This window comes from Saccostrea echinata, unplaced genomic scaffold, assembly GCF_033153115.1.
Source record: "Saccostrea echinata isolate AGI-Se365-2 ecotype Australia unplaced genomic scaffold, CSIRO_AGI_Sech_v1 ptg000009l, whole genome shotgun sequence".
Classification (NCBI taxonomy): Eukaryota; Metazoa; Mollusca; class Bivalvia; order Ostreida; family Ostreidae; genus Saccostrea; species Saccostrea echinata.
Genome location: NW_026889758.1, coordinates 9,343,483 through 9,363,669, shown reverse-complemented (window position 1 = coordinate 9,363,669; position 20,187 = coordinate 9,343,483). Strand labels below are relative to the sequence as shown.

Genomic DNA, 20,187 nt, shown 5'->3' with positions numbered 1-20,187 from the left:
TGATGATTTTACTTTTTAGTGGTACCTTGGGCACCTGCCAAACTTACACCTGGAAAAAAAGCAAACAATATTAAAAAGTTAAAAAAAAATTAGAAATAAGTTACAATGATTCATTTTCTCTCTTATATTATAGGACTTGTTAAGAAAATGATACCCTACAAAATCTCTTAAATGTACATATAAAGACACACATCTACAATGGACAGAAGTTTAGGGTAAGTAGGCTATATTTCTACTTGTTTTATGTAAAATTTGTCATGTCATATGAGACAACCTTTGCATAATAGGTACATAAATCCTATGCCACTTTTTTCCCCTCGGTTTTATTCTAACATTAAAATAAATATCTCCATACACATGATACAGTTAGATATAATTAAATTCTTGACACTTGTATAATTTGTTTAGGTCTCGACTGCAGACATTATTTCAACAACTGGAGAAGATTGGGGGTAAGCAGGCAAGGAATCAGACAAGCACAGAAGACCTACAGTCCATAAGATATGTCACCACTAAGATCTACCAGATCCTCAACTCACAAGGTAGGATATACAGTCCATTAGATATGTCACCACTAAGATCTACCAAATCCTCAACTCACAAGGTAGGATATACAGTCCATAAGATACGTCACCACTAAGATCTACCGGATCATCAACTCACAAGGTAGGATATACAGTCCATAAGATATGTCACCACTAAGATCTACCGGATCATCAACTCACAAGGTAGGATATACAGTCCATTAGATACGTCACCACTAAGATCTACCGGATCATCAACTCACAAGGTAGGATATACAGTCCATAAGATATGTCACCACTAAGATCTACCAGATCCTCAACTCATTATGTTGGATATACAGTCCATTAGATATGTCACCACTAAGATCTACCAGATCCTCAACTCACAAGGTAGGATATACAGTCCATAAGATATGTCACCACTAAGATCTACCAGATCCTCAACTCATTATGTAGGATATACAGTCCATTAGATATGTCACCACTAAGATCTACCAAATCCTCAACTCACAAGGTAGGATATACAGTCCATTAGATAATATGTCACATCTAAGATCTAACAGATCCTCAACTCACAAGGTAGGATATACAGTCATTTAGGTATGTCGCATCTACGATCAGACCTGTTTACTCTTATGATTTCGCCGTATTTTGTACAGATTTTTAGTCGAAATTACGTCTCACGTTTTGCTACTATGAAAATACGGAAATTGGAAATCCGTTCATTTGGATTTTAGCAGTTAGTTTTCGTTATGATCTGTCTCATTCATTCTCTATCCAGAGTTGTCTTCTGCTATGGTCACAACACCTCTGTCAATGCTCGTTGTACAAGATTCTTGTACAAATTTTAAATGCTGAACTTTTGAAATTTAAAAAGTAATTAATTATTATAATTATCAATAAAGATGATAATTCATCATTTATTTTAAATCTATAATCCTTCAAAACGACTTATTTTCAAAGTTTTTAGGGAACTGTTTTGCGGAGTAAGAATTCTTAAGTAAAAAATCCTTTTAAGGTGTAATAAATTAAAATAAATAATGTTTTTTCAATAGGAAATAAAAACGATTATTAATACAACCTTTATCCTTTTACAATTTTTTCCAAGAGTCTTGTGTAACAAGCGTTGACAAGAGAGATTTCAAACACTTAAGTGATGTCAGATTGCCAAAACGCGGTGGTTTAAAAATGACAGAAACCCCTCGAAAGAAAGCAAGGTATAATATTTTTCTTTGTTATTAAACCATGTTTTGGTAATCAGAAATGTAGTTGTTCTCTAGTAATATGTGTAAAATGGGATGAAAGTGGAATCTTACTGGTAAATGTCAAATCTCACAGACAAATCTAATAAAAAATACTGAGAGAAAACAATATGGGTAAACAGGTCTGTAAGATCTACCAGATTCTCAACTCACAAGGTAGGATATACAGTCCAGTAGATTTGTCACCACTAAGATCTACATGTACCAGATCCTCAACTCACAAGGTAGGATATACAGTCCATTAGGTATGTCACATCTAAGATCTACCAGATTCTCAACTCACAAGGTAGGATATACAGTCCATTAGATATGTCACCACTAAGATCTACCAGAACCTCAGATCACAAGGTAGGATATACAGTCCATCAGATGTGTCACCACTAAGATCTACCAGATCCTCAACTCACAAGGTAGCCATCACATTTACACATTTAGTATATTTTCTCCAGGGATTATTCAACAGGTACCTTTCAAATAAGGGAAGTTAAGGATTGCCTCCATTTAAAAGTGCAGTTCTTCTGTGTTTTCAAGAATAACACATCAGTAGCCCATTTCATGAAAAACTCTAAAGCTTTTGCATAAGTTTTTAACATAAAAATTTCTTATAAAAAATCTAAAGTGCTTTTTTTTTTTAACCCAATCATAAAAGATTTATCTTAAAATAATTAACACTTACAAGAAACTTCTTGCCTAGCAACGATCTCATATGCTTTATAATCCCTAAAAAAAGTGGACAAATGAAAATAAACAAAGTTTTTTAAAAATTGTAAGCAGATCAGAAATTGACCACAAATATATAGAGTGCAATAAATGTGAACACATGGTAAAGTAAAAGTATTTAAATCTGACATTACGGTCACAGGTGTTATTAAAAAAAAAAAAGGTAGTAAGAAATGCCATTTGATTATTTTTCTTTAAATAACTGTAACATAAAGTTATACTGTAGGGTGAGTCAAGATCTTAAATTGAACATGTATTTTGGTCTTTATTAATTTACATAAAACACCATTCTAAATACGGTACTTACATGTACAAGATGGTTGGAGCTGTAGTAAAAGAACAAAACATTTTACACATAGGAATCTCTTAAGAAATTTTAAGAAAAGGAACAAAATCCTATATTTTCTTTTACGATGAAATGTAATTTAAGATTTTTTGTGAAAAGGGCTATATAGCATTTACTACAAAATTAGGGGTTTATTTGTTCTGAAGCAAACAAACCTAGTCAACATTTTAAAGTTAAAACTATATTTTTTTTCACACACATTTGTTTTGACAATGTTTATTCCACATCAGCATTCTTGAATTAAATGAAGGAAATTCAAATTAGAGAAAGAACAACAAATCTTTGATAAAGGGAATCATTTTGTCCTTTAAAAATTTTACCTTTTTTTCATGAGGGATTAATAAAATGTGAAGTTAAGGTTGAAAAGTTAACCACAATAGAGAGAAATCTATTTTCTAGCCTCGGGTAACTTACAGAGCACTGGTAAGTACAGATTTTGATGCATGTAAGTAAACATTTGATAAATTAAAGTGATAAATTTAATAAACAGTATGTATAATATAGAAGACATAATGAGTGAAGGCAACAGAAGTGACACCATTTCATCTTAATTAATTGAAACAAACTTCAGACAAATATTAAATGCAGAAGAATTACATTTATATAAAAAAGAATTACCTTATATGCATCAGTGAATATAATAATATTTTGGACATTTTTGCGGATTGCTTTAATCCCTTTGAATTGAAAGAACACATTGAGTCATTTGATTGAAGTTGATATATTTCATGTGTTTTCATAATAACATGAGCATGGTTTTTGATAATGTAATAGCCTGTATGGATTTGTAGAGTGTGAACTAACAAATATTTCAGACACTAATTTAATGTGGACTGAACACATGCTTTATTGCCATGTTTCTGTAACACTTGATTTAAAGAGAGGAATAATTTCCTACAGACAAAGCTCACAGAGATACAGTCATTAAGAACTCGGGATGGATTGATCTTATTCTGGCTACTTTAAAGGTAAATATAAGGATCTCTTTCCAGGCTTTTATGTTTGTTTAATGATTACTTCAAAGTAATGTATATTCACTGCTAGATTACTTGTAATCTTTTGTGTAAACAAGCCTGGGTAAAACTAACTTGTATAGAAAATACAGACAGTTAATGAACATAAGATATATCTTGTTTTTTTTTTTATATAGAACACGAGTGACAGAGCTGTACTTTTGAACACAATACAGATTTTAGCAGAAATTGTAGGGAAAACTCGTAAGTAAATAAAGAAATATATCCATATATGGAAGAAATGGTCAGTGACTTTACTGGTGAATGTTTGAATGGTGAAAAAAAAAAATCAAACACTTCAGATAAATGAGGAAAACATGGATTAAAATAAAAGAAATAAGTAATACATAAGCAAACCATTAATTATTAAGCTACATGTACTGTACAGTATATGAAACCAATTTTTTATGAGTTGTGTATCACAAAGCTACATCTGTGTACAACAAATGATTGTATACAGCCTTTCTGTTTTTAACGGCATGTCGTTGTTTTCCCAGAGGTTGGTAAACGAGCCAGTGTGCTAGTGAGTGCCAATGCCACCAACATTTTATTCCAGCTGGTGTACAGGGAGGCTGAGGACCAAATGTCCACTGATGAAACCATGATGTTGGCTCACTACATCCTGGGGAAACTCTCCCAAAAAGGTGAATATATTGGAACTTGCACTACCAGCTTTAATTCTTCTCAATTTATTTGTCAGTAAATTTGAGTTATTTTGAACAAATATTATAGTGATTTTTTTTTCTTTTCATTCTCTAATAATATGATTTCAGACCGTAAATTTGCTACCAAAGCACGACTAAACTTGGTCCTGTTAATCACCCTGAATTTGATCAAGAATAATCTGTACAACTTTAAGAATCTTCAGTCATTACTACAGGTGTTCAAAGCCTACACCAACAATAGTAAGTTCGGATTTTATACCTCTCCTATATATGGTACATGTGCTTGTAAAGCTTGTTATTTTCTAGGATTAATGAAATATAGATCTCACTCATTACAGTGTAGTAAAAATTTAAATTTTAATAATAATTTTGATAATAGTTGATTTTATTTTTAAGAATGACATAATTCTGCATTTCTGACAGGTGTGAATGCATCATACTTGGGTAAGCAGAACTCAATCCCTCCGATGTTCCGTGTGATCCAGCAGTGTGGGAGGAAACACACGGCGATTCTGAAGCTGGCGCTGGACATCCTGACTAACCTCACTAAGTCAAGTAAACACCTCCCTCATGTCTCACTGTATTCAGTCTGTTATTTAAAAATGAAAGTTATTAATGGTTTCACAGTACATGTTACTACTGTATGTTTGTTATTTATTTTCCTGCAAACCATCTTTTAAGAAAAGCTATGCATGTTTATTAATGTCCACAAATCTTCACTGCAACTGCCTGGTAAACAGTATTGTGTAATGGTTGTATATGTTAAATTGTGTAGCTTCAGTACCTTCACAATGTTAAGTTAAAGAGACATATTTTATCAGGGAACAATGCAGCAAGAACCATAGGTGGGGAGCACGTCCCACATCTATTGGCACTGTACCATGAATGGCATCAGCTGGACACTAAACACAGACATGTCAGTCTCAGGAAAGCTATTCTAAACATCCTGAAAAATATCACCAATCTGCGTAAGTCACAGAGCACTAGCTTTTGTTATAATTATTCACTCATTGAAATATGTTTACACCTCTGTTTGTCACTCAGATTATTTTGGAAGTGTGTTGAATATCTGTGTAAATTGCTTTTATAAAAAAGAACCTGTCAGATACAATGCCATGGTAAGCAAAGTGAGTCTAAAGAAAGGCTCGTGTAATGTGTGCACTTTCTAAAAATCATTACCATTCAGTAAAAAATCCATTGCAAAAGCATCTCAATTCACTCTGAATAGGCAACATCTTTTTTGCATAACTTTGAGATTTTATAAAAGCCTGTGTCAGTTGAAAATAGATAAAAGCTGCATCATGCTGATGAATATATATTCAGTGTAAAAAGATGACAATTCAAAATGAATTATGAGAGTCTGAGAATGTAAAGTAATTATTGTAGGGTTTGTATTAGTGTTTTATTTAATTATTGTAGGGTTTGTATTAGTGTTTTATTGAGGTAATTGCAAAAAAATGGATTGATACTAGATAGAGAGTTGTTACTAATATTAGTTGTCAGCAGTCTTAAGTTGGGAATAAGCTTGAAAGAATTTCTTAGAATTTCTGTTGAGAAGTTTGCACATGTAGTAATTCCTTCCCTCCATATTGACATGAAAGCTAAAATTTACAATAAAACCTAGAGAGAATTCATGCTTACTTCTGTAGGTTCTGATGCTTACTTCTGTAGGTTCTGATGCTTACTTCTGTAGGTTCTGATGCTTACTTCTTTAGGTTCTGGGAGGAAGGCTTTGGCTGATGCTAATGGGATCCAGGTTCTGTATGACAGTGCACTGGAGGTGATTGATTGTCGAGAGATGGAGAGTTTGATTCTTCTGGCCAGTGTTATTATGAGAAAGTGCTGTCCCAGAAATAAACTGCCCCTGGACAATCTGCAGAGTCCCTTCCGCCAGGAGCTGCCCGAGTCAGACCTGTATCCCACAGGACAAGGTAGGCTTGCATGTTTGAGTAATATAACAAACCAATTACAGTAGATCTCCAAATTTTTGTGTCGTCTTATTTTCACAAGATAGTTAGACATTTATTTTGTAATCATAAGCATGACAACATTTTCACAAAGTTTGGATATTGTTGTAAATAATCTTTTATTAGGTAAATGTACATGGGAATGAAATTTTTGCGAGCAGACAGACTTGCAAAATTACAAAGAAATAAAGTTTTCTAAATAAAAAGTTTTGTACAGTATATTATGTGAAAAAAAGTTTTATAATGATGTGACAAATAGTGTTACCATTTTGCATAGATTGTATCCCTAGTCTTATTATCTATAGATGGGATAAATGACAATGGTTTTAATGGTAACTCACCAGACAGTGATAACAGCTCGTTAGAGGAGGATGACGACATCGATTCCGATGATGAAAGGTTTAAAACAGAGGACCATTCAGAAGAGGTACAAGTAGCACAGATAATATGCTGTAAATTAGATCATTTGTCACAGATCTTGATAAAAATTATTCCAGAAGTTTGTCAGTTTGTCTTTTAACTATATAAATGTCCCACCTCTAGGCTGAAGATGATGCCAGTGAAGCACCGGAGCCATACAAGAGAACTCCTGAGGACCTAAGAATGTACGACAATTTCTTCCCAGAACTGTTTGAAATTGAGGTCAGTCTGATTCTTTAAAAAAGTCAAAACTACAGTATTTCATTTATTATCTGTTTAAGTCAGATTCAGCCCTACACAGTTTAGTGAACTATGTTGTGATTTAAAAAGAAAATCAAAATTTCAGCCCCAAGATGATGACGAGCCCTCAGCTTCTATTTACATCCCAACGGGCAACATAGATTCCTATGGAACTGTTCCATCTGAACCGGAGCCCAGACAACCTACTCTTAGAATGCCAACAGCCTCCAGTTACTCCAGCTCTAAAAGTAGTGGCTACAGCTCCTTACACTATGACACACCAGACTACGAATCTTATGGTGCTACAAGATGTGACTCTGCCACTGCCATCAACCTTAAAACTGGAACCAGTGTGTTCTCATTGGATGGACCCTTATCACAACCAGTCAAAGCCCCGCCCAGTGCCAAACCTAAGCAACTGCTGCAAAAATCAAATAGTTCTTCCTCCTCCTCACTTCGAAAGCAAAAAGGAAGTAAGAAAATGACAAAGGACAAAAAGAAGAAGAGTTCCTCTTCCCTCTCATCTACTGCCAGTACGGGAGTGAGGTTGAATGAGGCAGAGACTGAGTTCTGTAACGCATTATGTATCACCCCATTTCCTTCATCCAGTAAGGAGTTTGACCTTGATCGGGAGGGGTACAGCAGTGATGAGGAGGAGATGGATCAGTGCCTTCACAATCCCATTGTATTCCAGGAACTGGCCGGTGCCACCAAGAGTGTCTTCAGATTTGAGAAGCTGGCATATCCAGACTTAGTGGGAGGGAAATCCCCACCTAGTCTGGAGGGACTGTATCACAGAAAATTCGGAGTTCAGAGGTCAGTATAAACTCATCAACTCAAACTTATCATAAATTAAATAATAAAGAGATTATTATTTATTCCAATATTCTTTGAATTGTAATAATATTAAGGAATTTGTCAGAACAGAAAACATTGTTTTTGTTGTAGAATGAAAGTGTTTGAGGACATAGACAGAATGATTCACCCTGAGCATGTTATAGACCGTGTGGTGTATGATGTGGATACTGTGGTCGCCCGAGCCTCTAGTGCCTACTCCCCATCTAACGCTAACCTCAGTAACAGGGACCAGATGAGGTAACACTCGCACACTGAAACCTAATTAATGTACTTAATTCAACATATAAAAACCAGAGAACAACTATAGAAATATTTTAAATTTCGTAACCTGCCAAGATTCATGTACATAGCCAAGATAAGTTGAATATATATTAGTAATATGTTGATGGTGCTACCATTTGGGTGAGCGAAGTTGCAGTTGTTTACATAATTTTAAGATCTGCCTCTTCAAACTGCATGAGAAATATGGAACTTCTAGACTGTGACATCAAATGAAGTCATGTGTTAGCTGCGTTTCCATAAATGAAGTTTGAAAAGTGCAAAATTTTAACAAAGAACGTTTAATCTACTACCTGTATGCCATATCCATTAATTTTTAGTTGTTGTTACCGCGAGAACGAAGTTAGCAACAAGATCAACAACTGTTACGAAGTAACTGTCTCAAGGTAACTGCGGAAAAAATTTCATTTGGATTCAATGTGCAAAGTCCAAATTTTCTCTTCGCCCAGGTGTTGTCATTAGAGCTCACACTGTGAGAAGGGCTACGTGCCACTTGCTGAGCTATGATTAATTAAACACTGCATAGCTTTACTTTCACCAGTTAGTAGTTTATTTATTATATATTAACATAAAGAAAAGTTCAATCACATATATTTAGGTAATATTTGTTTCTTTAACAGGATAGGAAGTCGACTTGAGGCTGGTGGGTCGGCCTCGTTACGTTTTAATTCACAGTTTGAGAGTGGCAATCTCAGGAAGGCCATTTGGGTAAGAACAGAACACAAGTCAGTATAGAATTAGAATCTGCTGTAAGATCAGACAATAAACAGATCACAAGGCACTGTCAATATAGAATTCCCAGTAAGAACAGACAATGCTGAGTACATACACAGATCACAAGGCACTGTCAATATAGAATTCCCAGTTAGAACAGACATTGCTTAGTACTAACACAGATCACAAGACTTTGTCAGTATAGAATCCCCAGTTAGAACAGACAATGCTTAGTACATAAATAGATCACAAGACATTGTCAGTATAGAACCTCATGTAAGAACAGACAATGCTTAGTATGATAAAATTATTGCAAGGCATTGCCAGTAAAGAATTCATACCAAAACTACAAAATTCATTCATACAATCATACACAGGATGGCATTACTTAATTATCAGTTCGATGGGCATAACAAAAAGTTTATGCCAACTTGAAGGTACATTGCTTAATACGAGGGGTGATCAAAAAGTTCGTGAACTAATTGAATAACTTCCTTAAAAGACATAAAATGAGGTTTCAGTGTTTATTATTTTTTAAAGTAGTCCTCTCTGATTTTAATGCACATCTGCCATTGTTCTGCCCATGCGCGAATCACGTGATCCAGGCAGTCACGTGACATGCTCCATAGCAGTCTGTTCAAAGAAGCTAAGAGATTTTTCCGAGTCTTATATTTCTTACTATGCAAGTTATTTTTTATAACAAGAACAGTCCATCTGTCAGAAATGGCCAAATCTTGGCAATAGGATGGGTGGATAAGGATATCCCTTCCCATAATTAGTATGGAGACCAATCACAACCCGAGTTCTCTGTCTCGGGAGCGTTGTTTATCCAATGTGGATAAAGTATGGGTGCATTCATATCTCATATGTTTAAAGTCTAAAGTAAACGATGTTTTAGGGATTTAACGATTATAGTATTGTTGAGATATTCAACCATTTTTCTAATTGTAACTTGGCTATGTTTCATAAAAAATTGCTCAGCTAAGGACACATATTTTCCCCGGCTTGCTTTCGCTGGGCAACTTAACAAACATCATTTTTAACCATCTCCCTGCCTTCACTAAAACAATCCATCCAATTAATGATTAAATGTCTGGTAAGTCTTTTGCCTTCATAAACCTTGTACAAATTATCATCTTCTACTGCAAAAGAATTTCCAAGATATACGTTAAACTTTAGAGCCGTTCGTTGCTCGAGTACGACTGAGTCAACCATTTTTTGTCACAAGTGACCTACATATTGATGTCATTTTCACATTGTGACGTCATAAACACGGAGCAAAACATTATTTAACATATGTTATTTAATGAACATATGTATGACTATATGTGTGCCAAATTTCATTCTAATCTGAATTGTGGTTTTGTAAATATGGAGATAGTTCGCGAACTTTTTGATCACCCCTCGTATAGTCATATGCTTGTATCAAAGCCTAACAGTGGAAAAAATACACCAGTCTTTTATTGATTTGTTGTAATATGATATACATGTAGATAACTGTAGTTAGAATATTTAAAAACATAGAATATGCTGTTAAGATTTCGGGTCCTATTTAAATTAATGACTATAGCATCCTATATCTATTTATAGGTTTGAGAGTTTGAGTATGACCTTATTCTGACATAGCATCCTATATCTATTTATAGGTTTGAGAGTTTGAGTATGACCTTAATCTGATATAGCATCCTATATCTATTTATAGGTTTGAGATTTTGAGTATGACCTTAATCTGATATAGCATCCTATATCTATTTATAGGTTTGAGAGTTTGAGTATGACCTTATTCTGACATAGCATCCTATATCTATTTATAGGTTTGAGAGTTTGAGTTAAACCTTATTCTGACATATCATCTTATATCTATTTATAGGTTTGAGAGTTTGAGTATGACCTTATTCTGATATAGCATCCTATATCTATTTATAGGTTTGAGAGTTTGAGTATGACCTTATTCTGATATAGCATCTTATATCTATTTATAGATTTGAGAGTTTGAGTATGACCTTATTCTGATATAGCATCCTATATCTATTTATAGGTTTGAGAGTTTGAGTATGACCTTATTCTGACATAGCATCTTATATCTATTTATAGATTTGAGAGTTTGAGTATGACCTTATTCTGACATATCATCCTATATCTATTTAGAGGTTTGAGAGTTTGAGTATGACCTTATTCTGACATATCATCCTATATCTATTTATAGGTTTGAGAGTTTGAGTATGACCTTTTTCTGATATAGCATCCTATATCTATTTATAGGTTTGAGAGTTTGAGTATGACCTTATTCTGATATAGCATCCTATATCTATTTATAGGTTCGAAAGTTTGAGTATGACCTTATTCTGACATAGCATCTTATATCTATTTATAGGTTTGAGAGTTTGAGTATGACTTTATTCTGATATAGTGTCCTATATCTATTTATAGGTTCGAGAGTTTGAGTATGACCTTATTCTGAACCCAGATGTGAACACAAATCACCACCACCAGTGGTTCTATTTCGAGGTCAGCAATATGATTGCTGATGTGCCTTATAGGTTTAACATTGTCAACTGTGAGAAACTCAACAGCCAGTTTAACTTTGGTAGGTTTCAGTTGCTGGCATTAGTCCTTTGAATATTTATTATGGAAATGATGAATTAAAATTTTTGTCATCGAGGTTTAGAATTCTACATATTATGATTAAGAGGCAATTAAATTTATGATAGAAATCTATATTGTACAATAATTCTTGAAGAACTTTATTATGTTATAAAAAATATTTCACATGTAACAATTAATTTTTCAAAGATGGAAAAAGAACAGGTATATTGATTGATTAAATTTTTAAAAAAAATTATAATTTTGACTCATATTTCTCAAGGAATGAAACCGGTGATGTTTTCTGTGACCGAAGCCATGGATGGAAAGCCATATTGGTTGAGGAAAGGCTCCACAATTTGTTACTATAAAAATCACTTCACTCGCAGTGCCCAGGCCACGGGAGGAGTCAAGGGAAAGACATATTATACTGCCACCTTCACTATGACCTTCAAACATGACAAGGACATCTGTTACCTAGCATACCATTATCCTTACACATATACCACACTACAGACACACCTCAATCTCTGGGAACAGTACTTAGACCATACACAGATCTTCTTCAGGAAACAGACCCTTTGTAACACAATCACTGGAAATGGAGTCCCTGTCCTCACAATTACGGCCCAGCCCAAGTCACTGAGCAAGGACTTTGTAGATGACCTTAGTAAGTATTTAACTGTCCTGCCCGTGTCACTGAGCAAGGATTTTGTAGATGACCTTAGTAAGTATAACTGTCCTGCCCAAGTCACTGAGCAAGGATTTTGTAGATGACCTTAGTAAGTATAACTGTCCTGCCCAAGTCACTGAGCAAGGACTTTGTAGATGACCTTAATATGTATAACTGTCCTGCCCAAGTCACTGAGCAAGGACTTTGTAGATGACCTTAGTAAGTATAACTGTCCTGCCCAAGTCACTGAGCAAGGACTTTGTAGATGACCTTAGTAAGTATAACTGTCCTGCCCAAGTCACTGAGCAAGGACTTTGTAGATGACCTCATGAAGTATAGAATTTCAGTCCAGTCCAAGTCACTGTGTAAGGACTTTGTAGATGACTTTAGTAAGTATAACAGACCCCCCCCCCCCCCCCCCCCAAGTCGCTCATCATGCAGGCCAAACGGCTGAGCAAAACCTTTGATGGTGATCTCAGTAATAAAAAAAAAACAGAGCTCCTGTCAGACCCCTCACTGAAGAAGAACTTCATTAAAAGTCACTTAAGTCACAAAAAAGATCATGACCATAGGCTTTTTGAAGACTTAATTGTAGTTAAAGCATTACATGTTATGGATCAATTAAATATGGTATTTACTCATAGAAACACTGAATACTACATAATTATGTTCCCCAAACGAAGTTTGGGAACATATTGTTTTTACTCTGTTTCTTATTATTATTATTGTTATTATTATTATTCTTTTTTTCTACTTTCTTCTCCGGTACTTTTTTGTCCGGGAGTGTTCTCATAAAACCACTTATCCGATTGACATGAAACCTTTTTAGGGTTAATAGGCATGTTGTGTAGGTGTTCGGAACGAAGGTCATTTTGCGCGCACATGCATGCACGTGCGCGCGCGTGCAATGAGTGAAATGACTGATATACTTGATGAAGCCGTAACTTTTATATTTCTTGATGAATTGCTTTGAAACTCAAAATATAAAGATATATTAGTAGTGTAGACAAGATGACATGGTCAAATTAACTAGAACTCACGCGCATGCACGTGCGCTCTTCTCTGATTGGTTGATACAAAAATCTCAATAATTTCCTTGTTTTTTGACAAAATACTTTGAAATTTAGAATATAAGTATATATTATAAGGTGCTACAACATGTTATATAGGAAATTTCTTGAAAACACGTGCATGCAGGTGTGCTGCAATCTGATTGGTTGAAACTTTAAATGTCTATAACTCCCTTGGTTTTCAACAAAACAGGATGAAATTTATGACATGGATAGGCACAAAGAGCTCCAACATTATGATACTATCAAAATTGAATGCAAGGCCATGCATGCGCATATGCTGAATTCTGATTGGCTAATACTTAAATGGTTACATCTCTCTTATTTATCAATGAAATTCTTTAATATTTAACACAAATGTATGTATTGTGAGACACTATAAGAAAATTAATGTGAAAAATGTAGAAAACATGTGCAAGCACATGCACTGAAATTTGATTGGCTAATACCCATATGGCTATATTGGAGTAGTTTTCCAATGAAATACCCTTAAAAATAAAGTGTCCATCTATATTACAAAAGTATTGTCTAATTTATTGAAGCTTGTAGGGAATGGGGCATCATAAGGGATTGGGGAGCCGTTTGGGGAACATCTGTAACGGTTCCCGTTACAATTAGCACTAGTTAAATGTTTGTAATTGCTTCTTTTCACAGGGAGTAGACCATACATTTTCTTATCTGGAAGAGTTCATCCAGGAGAAAGTAACTCCAGCTGGGTCATGAAAGGTACATGTATTGACATATTAATCTACAATGTGTGACATTTGGATAGCACCAGCATATCTAAATGAAAATAAAGAAAAAGACTCAGATTACATAATACAATTCTGGTTTCTTCAGGTACAATAGATTTCTTGCTGAGCAAGAGACCAGCTGCCCAGTTATTGAGAGAGACCTACATCTTTAAGATTGTCCCCATGCTAAATCCAGATGGTGTCATCAATGGATGGTAAAGTTTTTACTTTGTGCTCTCACAATTTGCATGTTAAGGAGTGAAACTCTGGAACATGATGTGCAAATTGCTGATTTAAGAATGACCCACATCTTTTTTATTGCATGTATATTACAGTCACAGATGTTCAACTGCAGCTGAGGACCTGAACAGAAGATGGGACAACCCTTGTCCTAAGCTCCACCCCACCATCTACCATGCTAAAGGACTACTGCAGTATATGCAGATGATAGGAAAAGTTCCTATGGTAAGCATATTAAACAAGTGAATATATATGAAATTCATCTTGCAAATTTTAGAAAAAAATAACTAGCTTTCTGTTGGTTTAAATATTAGGGACAAAACCCCATAGAAATCATTTTAGTTAGTTTGTCTGCCTTCTGCATATCTGGCCTCTCTCTGATCTTTCAGGTTTTCTGTGACTACCATGGTCACTCCAGAAGAAAAAATATATTTATTTATGGCTGCTGTCCCACCCTGTCCTACATACAAAATGACACCAAAAACCCAGCATGCACAGGGAATAAGACAGAGGATAATTCATTTAAGGTAAACATAATGGCTTATTTTTAGGTCACCAGAGGCGCTCCATTAACTGTTGTTATCTGTTCTTGTCAGTTGCTTGTGTTATGTGCGTTTCTCTAAATGCTGAATTAAAATCATTCATTTTTTTTTGTATACATGTAGCAACTTTAAGCACAAAAATGCATTGTGATTGTTTGATCCCTCTCCCCTGTCTTGAGAGATTGGGCCAAATCCATCAACATAACTTTAATGATAATCTTTGAAAATTTTCTTTCCAGGATTTAGACTATATTGTTCGTACAGTACATGTATTCTGAAAATACATTATTATCTTTAATAAATCTTCCTACACCAAGACATCTAGCATACAAACTTTTTTTGCATTATTATTACTAGGCTCAAGGAAAGGGCCAATTTGGTGAATATTAAAAATGCATTATCTCTCTGAAATGTTTTTTCTATTCTTCATCACATCTACCAGGCATACAATATCTTATATGATTATAAAGAGATCTCTACAAATATTGAAATTTATGACCCTGGATTCCTTTGCATTTGGGGTCTATGATAGTGATTCATAAATGTGTTAATTAATGAACAGTTGAAGTTTACTGGAGAGTTTTTTTTTTCAGACATTACCCAGAATCCTTCATCTGACATCACCTGTGTTTTCGTGGCAGAACTGTAGCTTTGTAGTAGAGAAAGCAAAGGAAACAACAGCTCGTGTGGTAGTGTGGCGACAAATTGGTGTTATACGCAGTTACACTATGGAAAGCTCATACTGTGGCATAGACAAGGATGGAAAATTCAAGGTCTGAGGCTTATTAGTTATTTTTTAAGGTTGCAATGTTGTTATTTTCATTTTCATACTACTTTGATGTAGTTTTCTATTGTTAAGTAAGATCACTTAAAGTTAATTGATAGAATGATATTATGCTAGAATTGGAAAACAGGCAACATTTCTGATGGGTTGTTCACTTTTAGGAACAGACAGTATGCATGTAGAAGAATGATAAACATTATTAATTATAAGTGCTAATATCTGTTAACTATGGCATATGACCTTTCCAGGACCAGCATATTTCTACCTTTATGTTGGAGGAAATGGGACAGAAGTTTTGTGAGGGACTACTGAGACTAAAGACTAGATACTCGGGGAAGGATCAGGCAGTCTCCCTCCCATTCATGGAAGGAGGAAACTCCTCTAATGAACCCACTCAAGAATCTGGGTACGTTTAGTGTCATTTTTAACCTTAGACTTAGCAGGTTTGAGATGTCCTTTTCATTGGCAACCTTGAATAAGAGGCCACAAAATTTGAATAATTGGCCACAAAATTTCAAGGTCACAGGCAGAAAAAGTGTTAAATTCTTGTCTGGTCTATAACTTTCTAATGGATAAACATTAGAGATTAGTACTTCACTCAAATATTAGGTACCGTATACCTTGATAGTGTGTCATGATCTTGACCCAAGGTCATTCGAACAACTTCAAGGTGACAGGCAGAAAAAGTATGACATTTTTGTTAGAAATTGAAACTTCAAAATAATTCCTAAGCTAAAAGTATGTCATAATATTGACCAAAGATCACTGTGACAAGTTCAAGATTAACTGGCAAAAAAAAGCAGTAAAATTCATGTCAAATCTGTACTTTCCTAATGGAGAAACATTGGATGTCCATATTTCACTCAAAGATTACTTATGACCTGAGTATGTGTCATTTTTTTTTAAACCAAAATTATTTTGGCAAGTTCAAGATCACATTTACAACATTGAAAATTGGCATTTGGAAAAATTACTTTGGTGGCCATTGTTTTGTGAGCTTACAAACTGTACTTCTAGTTACTTTTGCTGCTGATTAATAAATCATGTAATAATTAGCACTGCATCAATGTGGAAAAAGACAACCCAAATTTCTCTGACTTCATGCAAACATAAATATTAAGAAGTGTTGAAAGAGATATTTATAACTACTGAGTAAGATAATGTAATCTGTTAAAGAGATACATTGTAGTTGATGTTATTAGTGAGTTATTGTAATCTGTATCTGATCTGTTGATAGCTCTGATGAATTGCTGGCAGAGGCTGATGAAGATATAAACCTCCCTGATGAACAGATCCTGTACGGGGCTGAGGATGAGGAATATGATGAGGATGATGAAGATGAAATGTATGAAGAAGATGAAACTTATGATGATGACAGAAATTGAACACAAAGGGAATTCTGAGATCTTGTGATGGATGGAATTATGGTGGAATTAAATCTGGATGAATGCTTTAGGCCTGTAGAATTAATTAGTAGGATATTAGGATCCTGCTAGTATGTTAATGGGAATGCTCAAAGGTTATAATGTAGAGAAATTAAAAAAACCAACATTTTATCCACTAGATAGGAGTAGATACAGATCTGTTTGTTTCTGCATTTATGGCAATCAATTGCTTATTGATCACCATATACATGTATTGAGTCAAATTATTTTTTTTTTCACTGAGGTGAATTTAGATAACATTGCCTGTTTTATTTTTTAATAACTTTTATTTTACATGTCTATTAAAAAGTTTTTTGAGTCAGTGATATTTGAATTCAAATTGTAGCAGTTAATTTTGCTTTAGAAGTAAGATCTGATGGCTGTTTTAATTCTTTTACATACATTCAGTAATTAGACTAATTCATTATCTATTGTATGCAGTAGAGTTTCCTAAATAATAATGCCTCAGTGAGGCTTCAGTGATTATCATTGACCTTCTAAAGTGCATTAATATACTTATCAATTACATATTTAAGTCAGGGGCATTTAACATCCATCTTGTATAGTATGTGTCTGTATGACCTCATCAAACACAGCCAAACAATATTCAGTGGATCACAAACTTAAATGTCAGAGATTCTGAAAGCAATTCTGTCAGTATTAGTTGTATATTCATTCATGTTAGGAGTGCAGGAAGCAATGAAATTATCCTTATTATAGTCACTGTTTTTATTAATGTTTTGAGGCCATGTGAACAACAGCTGTTAATCAACAATTTCTTTGGTCTTTTATAGTCTTTGATGGTAATATGTTTTATCCTATGCATTTTCAAACATTTCATGTATGTGCAATACATAAAAAGGTAATGTTTCTGAATTCATAATAGCTTTTGCTGTCTCAAGAATGTTATTTTAAAGCCTATGGTGTTGTGCTATGACAATCTGCCTTCATTTTCATATATATATATATATATATATATATATATATATACACACACACACACACCCTCACACACACACACACACACACACACACACACATATATATATATTAGGAATGGCAATATGTAACTGGTTAACCCGTTATTTGGTCATAACAATGGTAATCGGTTAGAAAATCTGTAATCGGTTAGTTGGAAAATATTCAAATATGTGTAAATTTGAATGCAATTTCCTGAAAATTCAATTAAAAAGATATAGAATTAAAAAAATCTGAAATGTTATATAGAATTTCACCTATCTTAAGCTGACTGACATCGCAGGGGTAATTGGTCAGTTTTTGAGATGTTAATTGCTGTTTTAACACCATGTTGTTACCCAGCCTGTCCTGTGTTTCTTTAATGATTTTAATTAAATGATCGTTGAATACTATGAACTGGTTATAATATGTGTTACATGTACTTTTTCTATCCTGTGCAGTTACCTATCGAATTATATTATTAAACAGACACTATTAGTTCACACTTAGTTCTTACAGAGCAGTATGGTGACAGAGCAGAATAAACTTGCGTGACATCTGGTATAAAAGTTCTTGAATGTGACTAATACTTCAGGCATGTTTCATGGGTTTTGTAAACTTTTTTCCTATCAAAATTGAAATGAAAATATATACAGTGTTCTGATCAAATATAGATATAATATTACCTACACCTTATAGTCTTCTTGTTTATTTGAATACAGCTTACATTGATGAAATGTGTCCAGAGAATATTTTGTGAACTATTGTACTTAATATCTTGAGTGTAAGTTTTTGATAAGATCTTCAAGCTATTGTAATTGCTACAGAGCTACTGTAATACAAAGCTGTATTCAGTATGTGATGTGTTACTGTGATACGTATAAAGACTGCTATTATATTAACATTTTATTTCTATGCATACAAATAAAGAGACTATTTATTACAATCTAACTGTGTTTGAATTGTCTGGTTTAGGCCTGGTTTAGGCCTTTCCAAGTGAAAATTGACGGAATGCTGTTGCTATTGATCCATTTTTGTTGACTATGTATAACAAATGGGGAATGTCTGAATGTTGCTTATTTAAATATTAAAAAAGGAAAGTCAAATAGTTAGACTCTTATTGGGTTTATAGAATAAACGAGCCTACACGGACCTTCCCATCTAGGAAAAGAAATTGATATTAATAAATAGAAACGATTGAAAAAATACAGAAATAGGTGTGTTTAAAATTTGCATAAAAAGATCTTCTTGCTTTCGTTTCCTTAATTAGAAAAGGGATTTTCCTTTTTTTGCGCACTCACTGTTGCTTTTTTTTTTTTTTTTACTTTTGACGTGAAATGACTTGTAGTCCAGGACTATTCACGAATATACACAACTCGTGATTACACATATACAGTTCTCTGCTTTTGAAACCCCTGTCGCAAAGGGACTGCGTCCTCACGGCGATCGCACGGCGTCCATAAAAATGCAAAACGCCGAGGTGAGCGCAGTGGAGTCTCCTACAGCGCCGTGACAACACGACGAGACCTCCACTGAACGCGGTAGGGTCTCCTAGATCGCCAGGGGACGGCGCGCACTTTGGGCATGCACAAAGTACGCGCCGTGTGATCGCCGTCTGATAAGAATGCAGTAGAAACGCAGTATGATCGTTTCAGCAGCGCGGTGAGATCTCCAACAACGCATTGCGCTCCGTTGGCTTTTCTACCGCGTCCGTTGGCGATCACAATGCGCTTTTACGGCATTGTTAGAGCGTTGTCAGTCAACTCACAAACAAGAGCAATGCCCTCATATTTGATCAGCAATAATTCTAATGTATTTGTTGCACTCCTGACCAGGAGCATGGGAGTAGAATTGGGAAGTTAAAATTACACCAGAACTTGTTCTGTTGTTTCAATGGAGTTGCGATGGAATTACTTAAATTTTATAACAATTTTTCAGTGTGTTTTTTTACATTCATAATAAAATCAAAGAAAGAAAAAAACATCTGAATTGATATAATTGAAAAAAGAAGGGTTTTAATAATAAAACTATCAGTAATTTAGTACTAAATTATTCAAATAGATCATTTTTAATTAAAGAATATTTCTTGGCATAATTAGAAGTCTTTTCGTCATGTGACTTGAATCTTAAAAAAAAATGTGTTACACGCCTTCTGAATATATATCCATAGTG

The 20,187-nt window shown here is 34.4% G+C and overlaps 1 protein-coding gene across 1 annotated transcript; it reads left to right on the top strand.

Moving 5' to 3' along the window:
* Positions 1 to 132: 132 nt before the first annotated feature.
* Positions 133 to 18,961, top strand: LOC133181734 (cytosolic carboxypeptidase 1-like). Its single transcript, XM_061316308.1, has 23 exons — positions 133 to 215; positions 409 to 542; positions 3,753 to 3,820; positions 4,003 to 4,069; positions 4,363 to 4,509; positions 4,639 to 4,770; positions 4,954 to 5,085; positions 5,352 to 5,498; positions 6,246 to 6,461; positions 6,803 to 6,924; positions 7,041 to 7,139; positions 7,264 to 7,973; positions 8,106 to 8,252; positions 8,915 to 9,002; positions 11,439 to 11,595; positions 11,875 to 12,261; positions 13,989 to 14,060; positions 14,175 to 14,283; positions 14,404 to 14,533; positions 14,698 to 14,835; positions 15,444 to 15,623; positions 15,883 to 16,040; positions 16,872 to 18,961. The coding sequence occupies exons 1-23, from the start codon at positions 199 to 201 to the stop codon at positions 17,017 to 17,019; spliced, it is 3,705 nt and encodes a 1,234-aa protein (XP_061172292.1). The 5' UTR covers positions 133 to 198; the 3' UTR covers positions 17,020 to 18,961.
* The last annotated feature ends 1,226 nt before the right edge of the window (positions 18,962 to 20,187 follow it).

Coding starts and splice junctions, on each gene's coding strand:
- LOC133181734 (XM_061316308.1), top strand. Junction 7,140..7,263: donor CAGAACTGTTTGAAATTGAG/GTCAGTCTGATT, acceptor TCAAAATTTCAG/CCCCAAGATGATGACGAGCC. Junction 16,041..16,871: donor GAACCCACTCAAGAATCTGG/GTACGTTTAGTG, acceptor ATCTGTTGATAG/CTCTGATGAATTGCTGGCAG.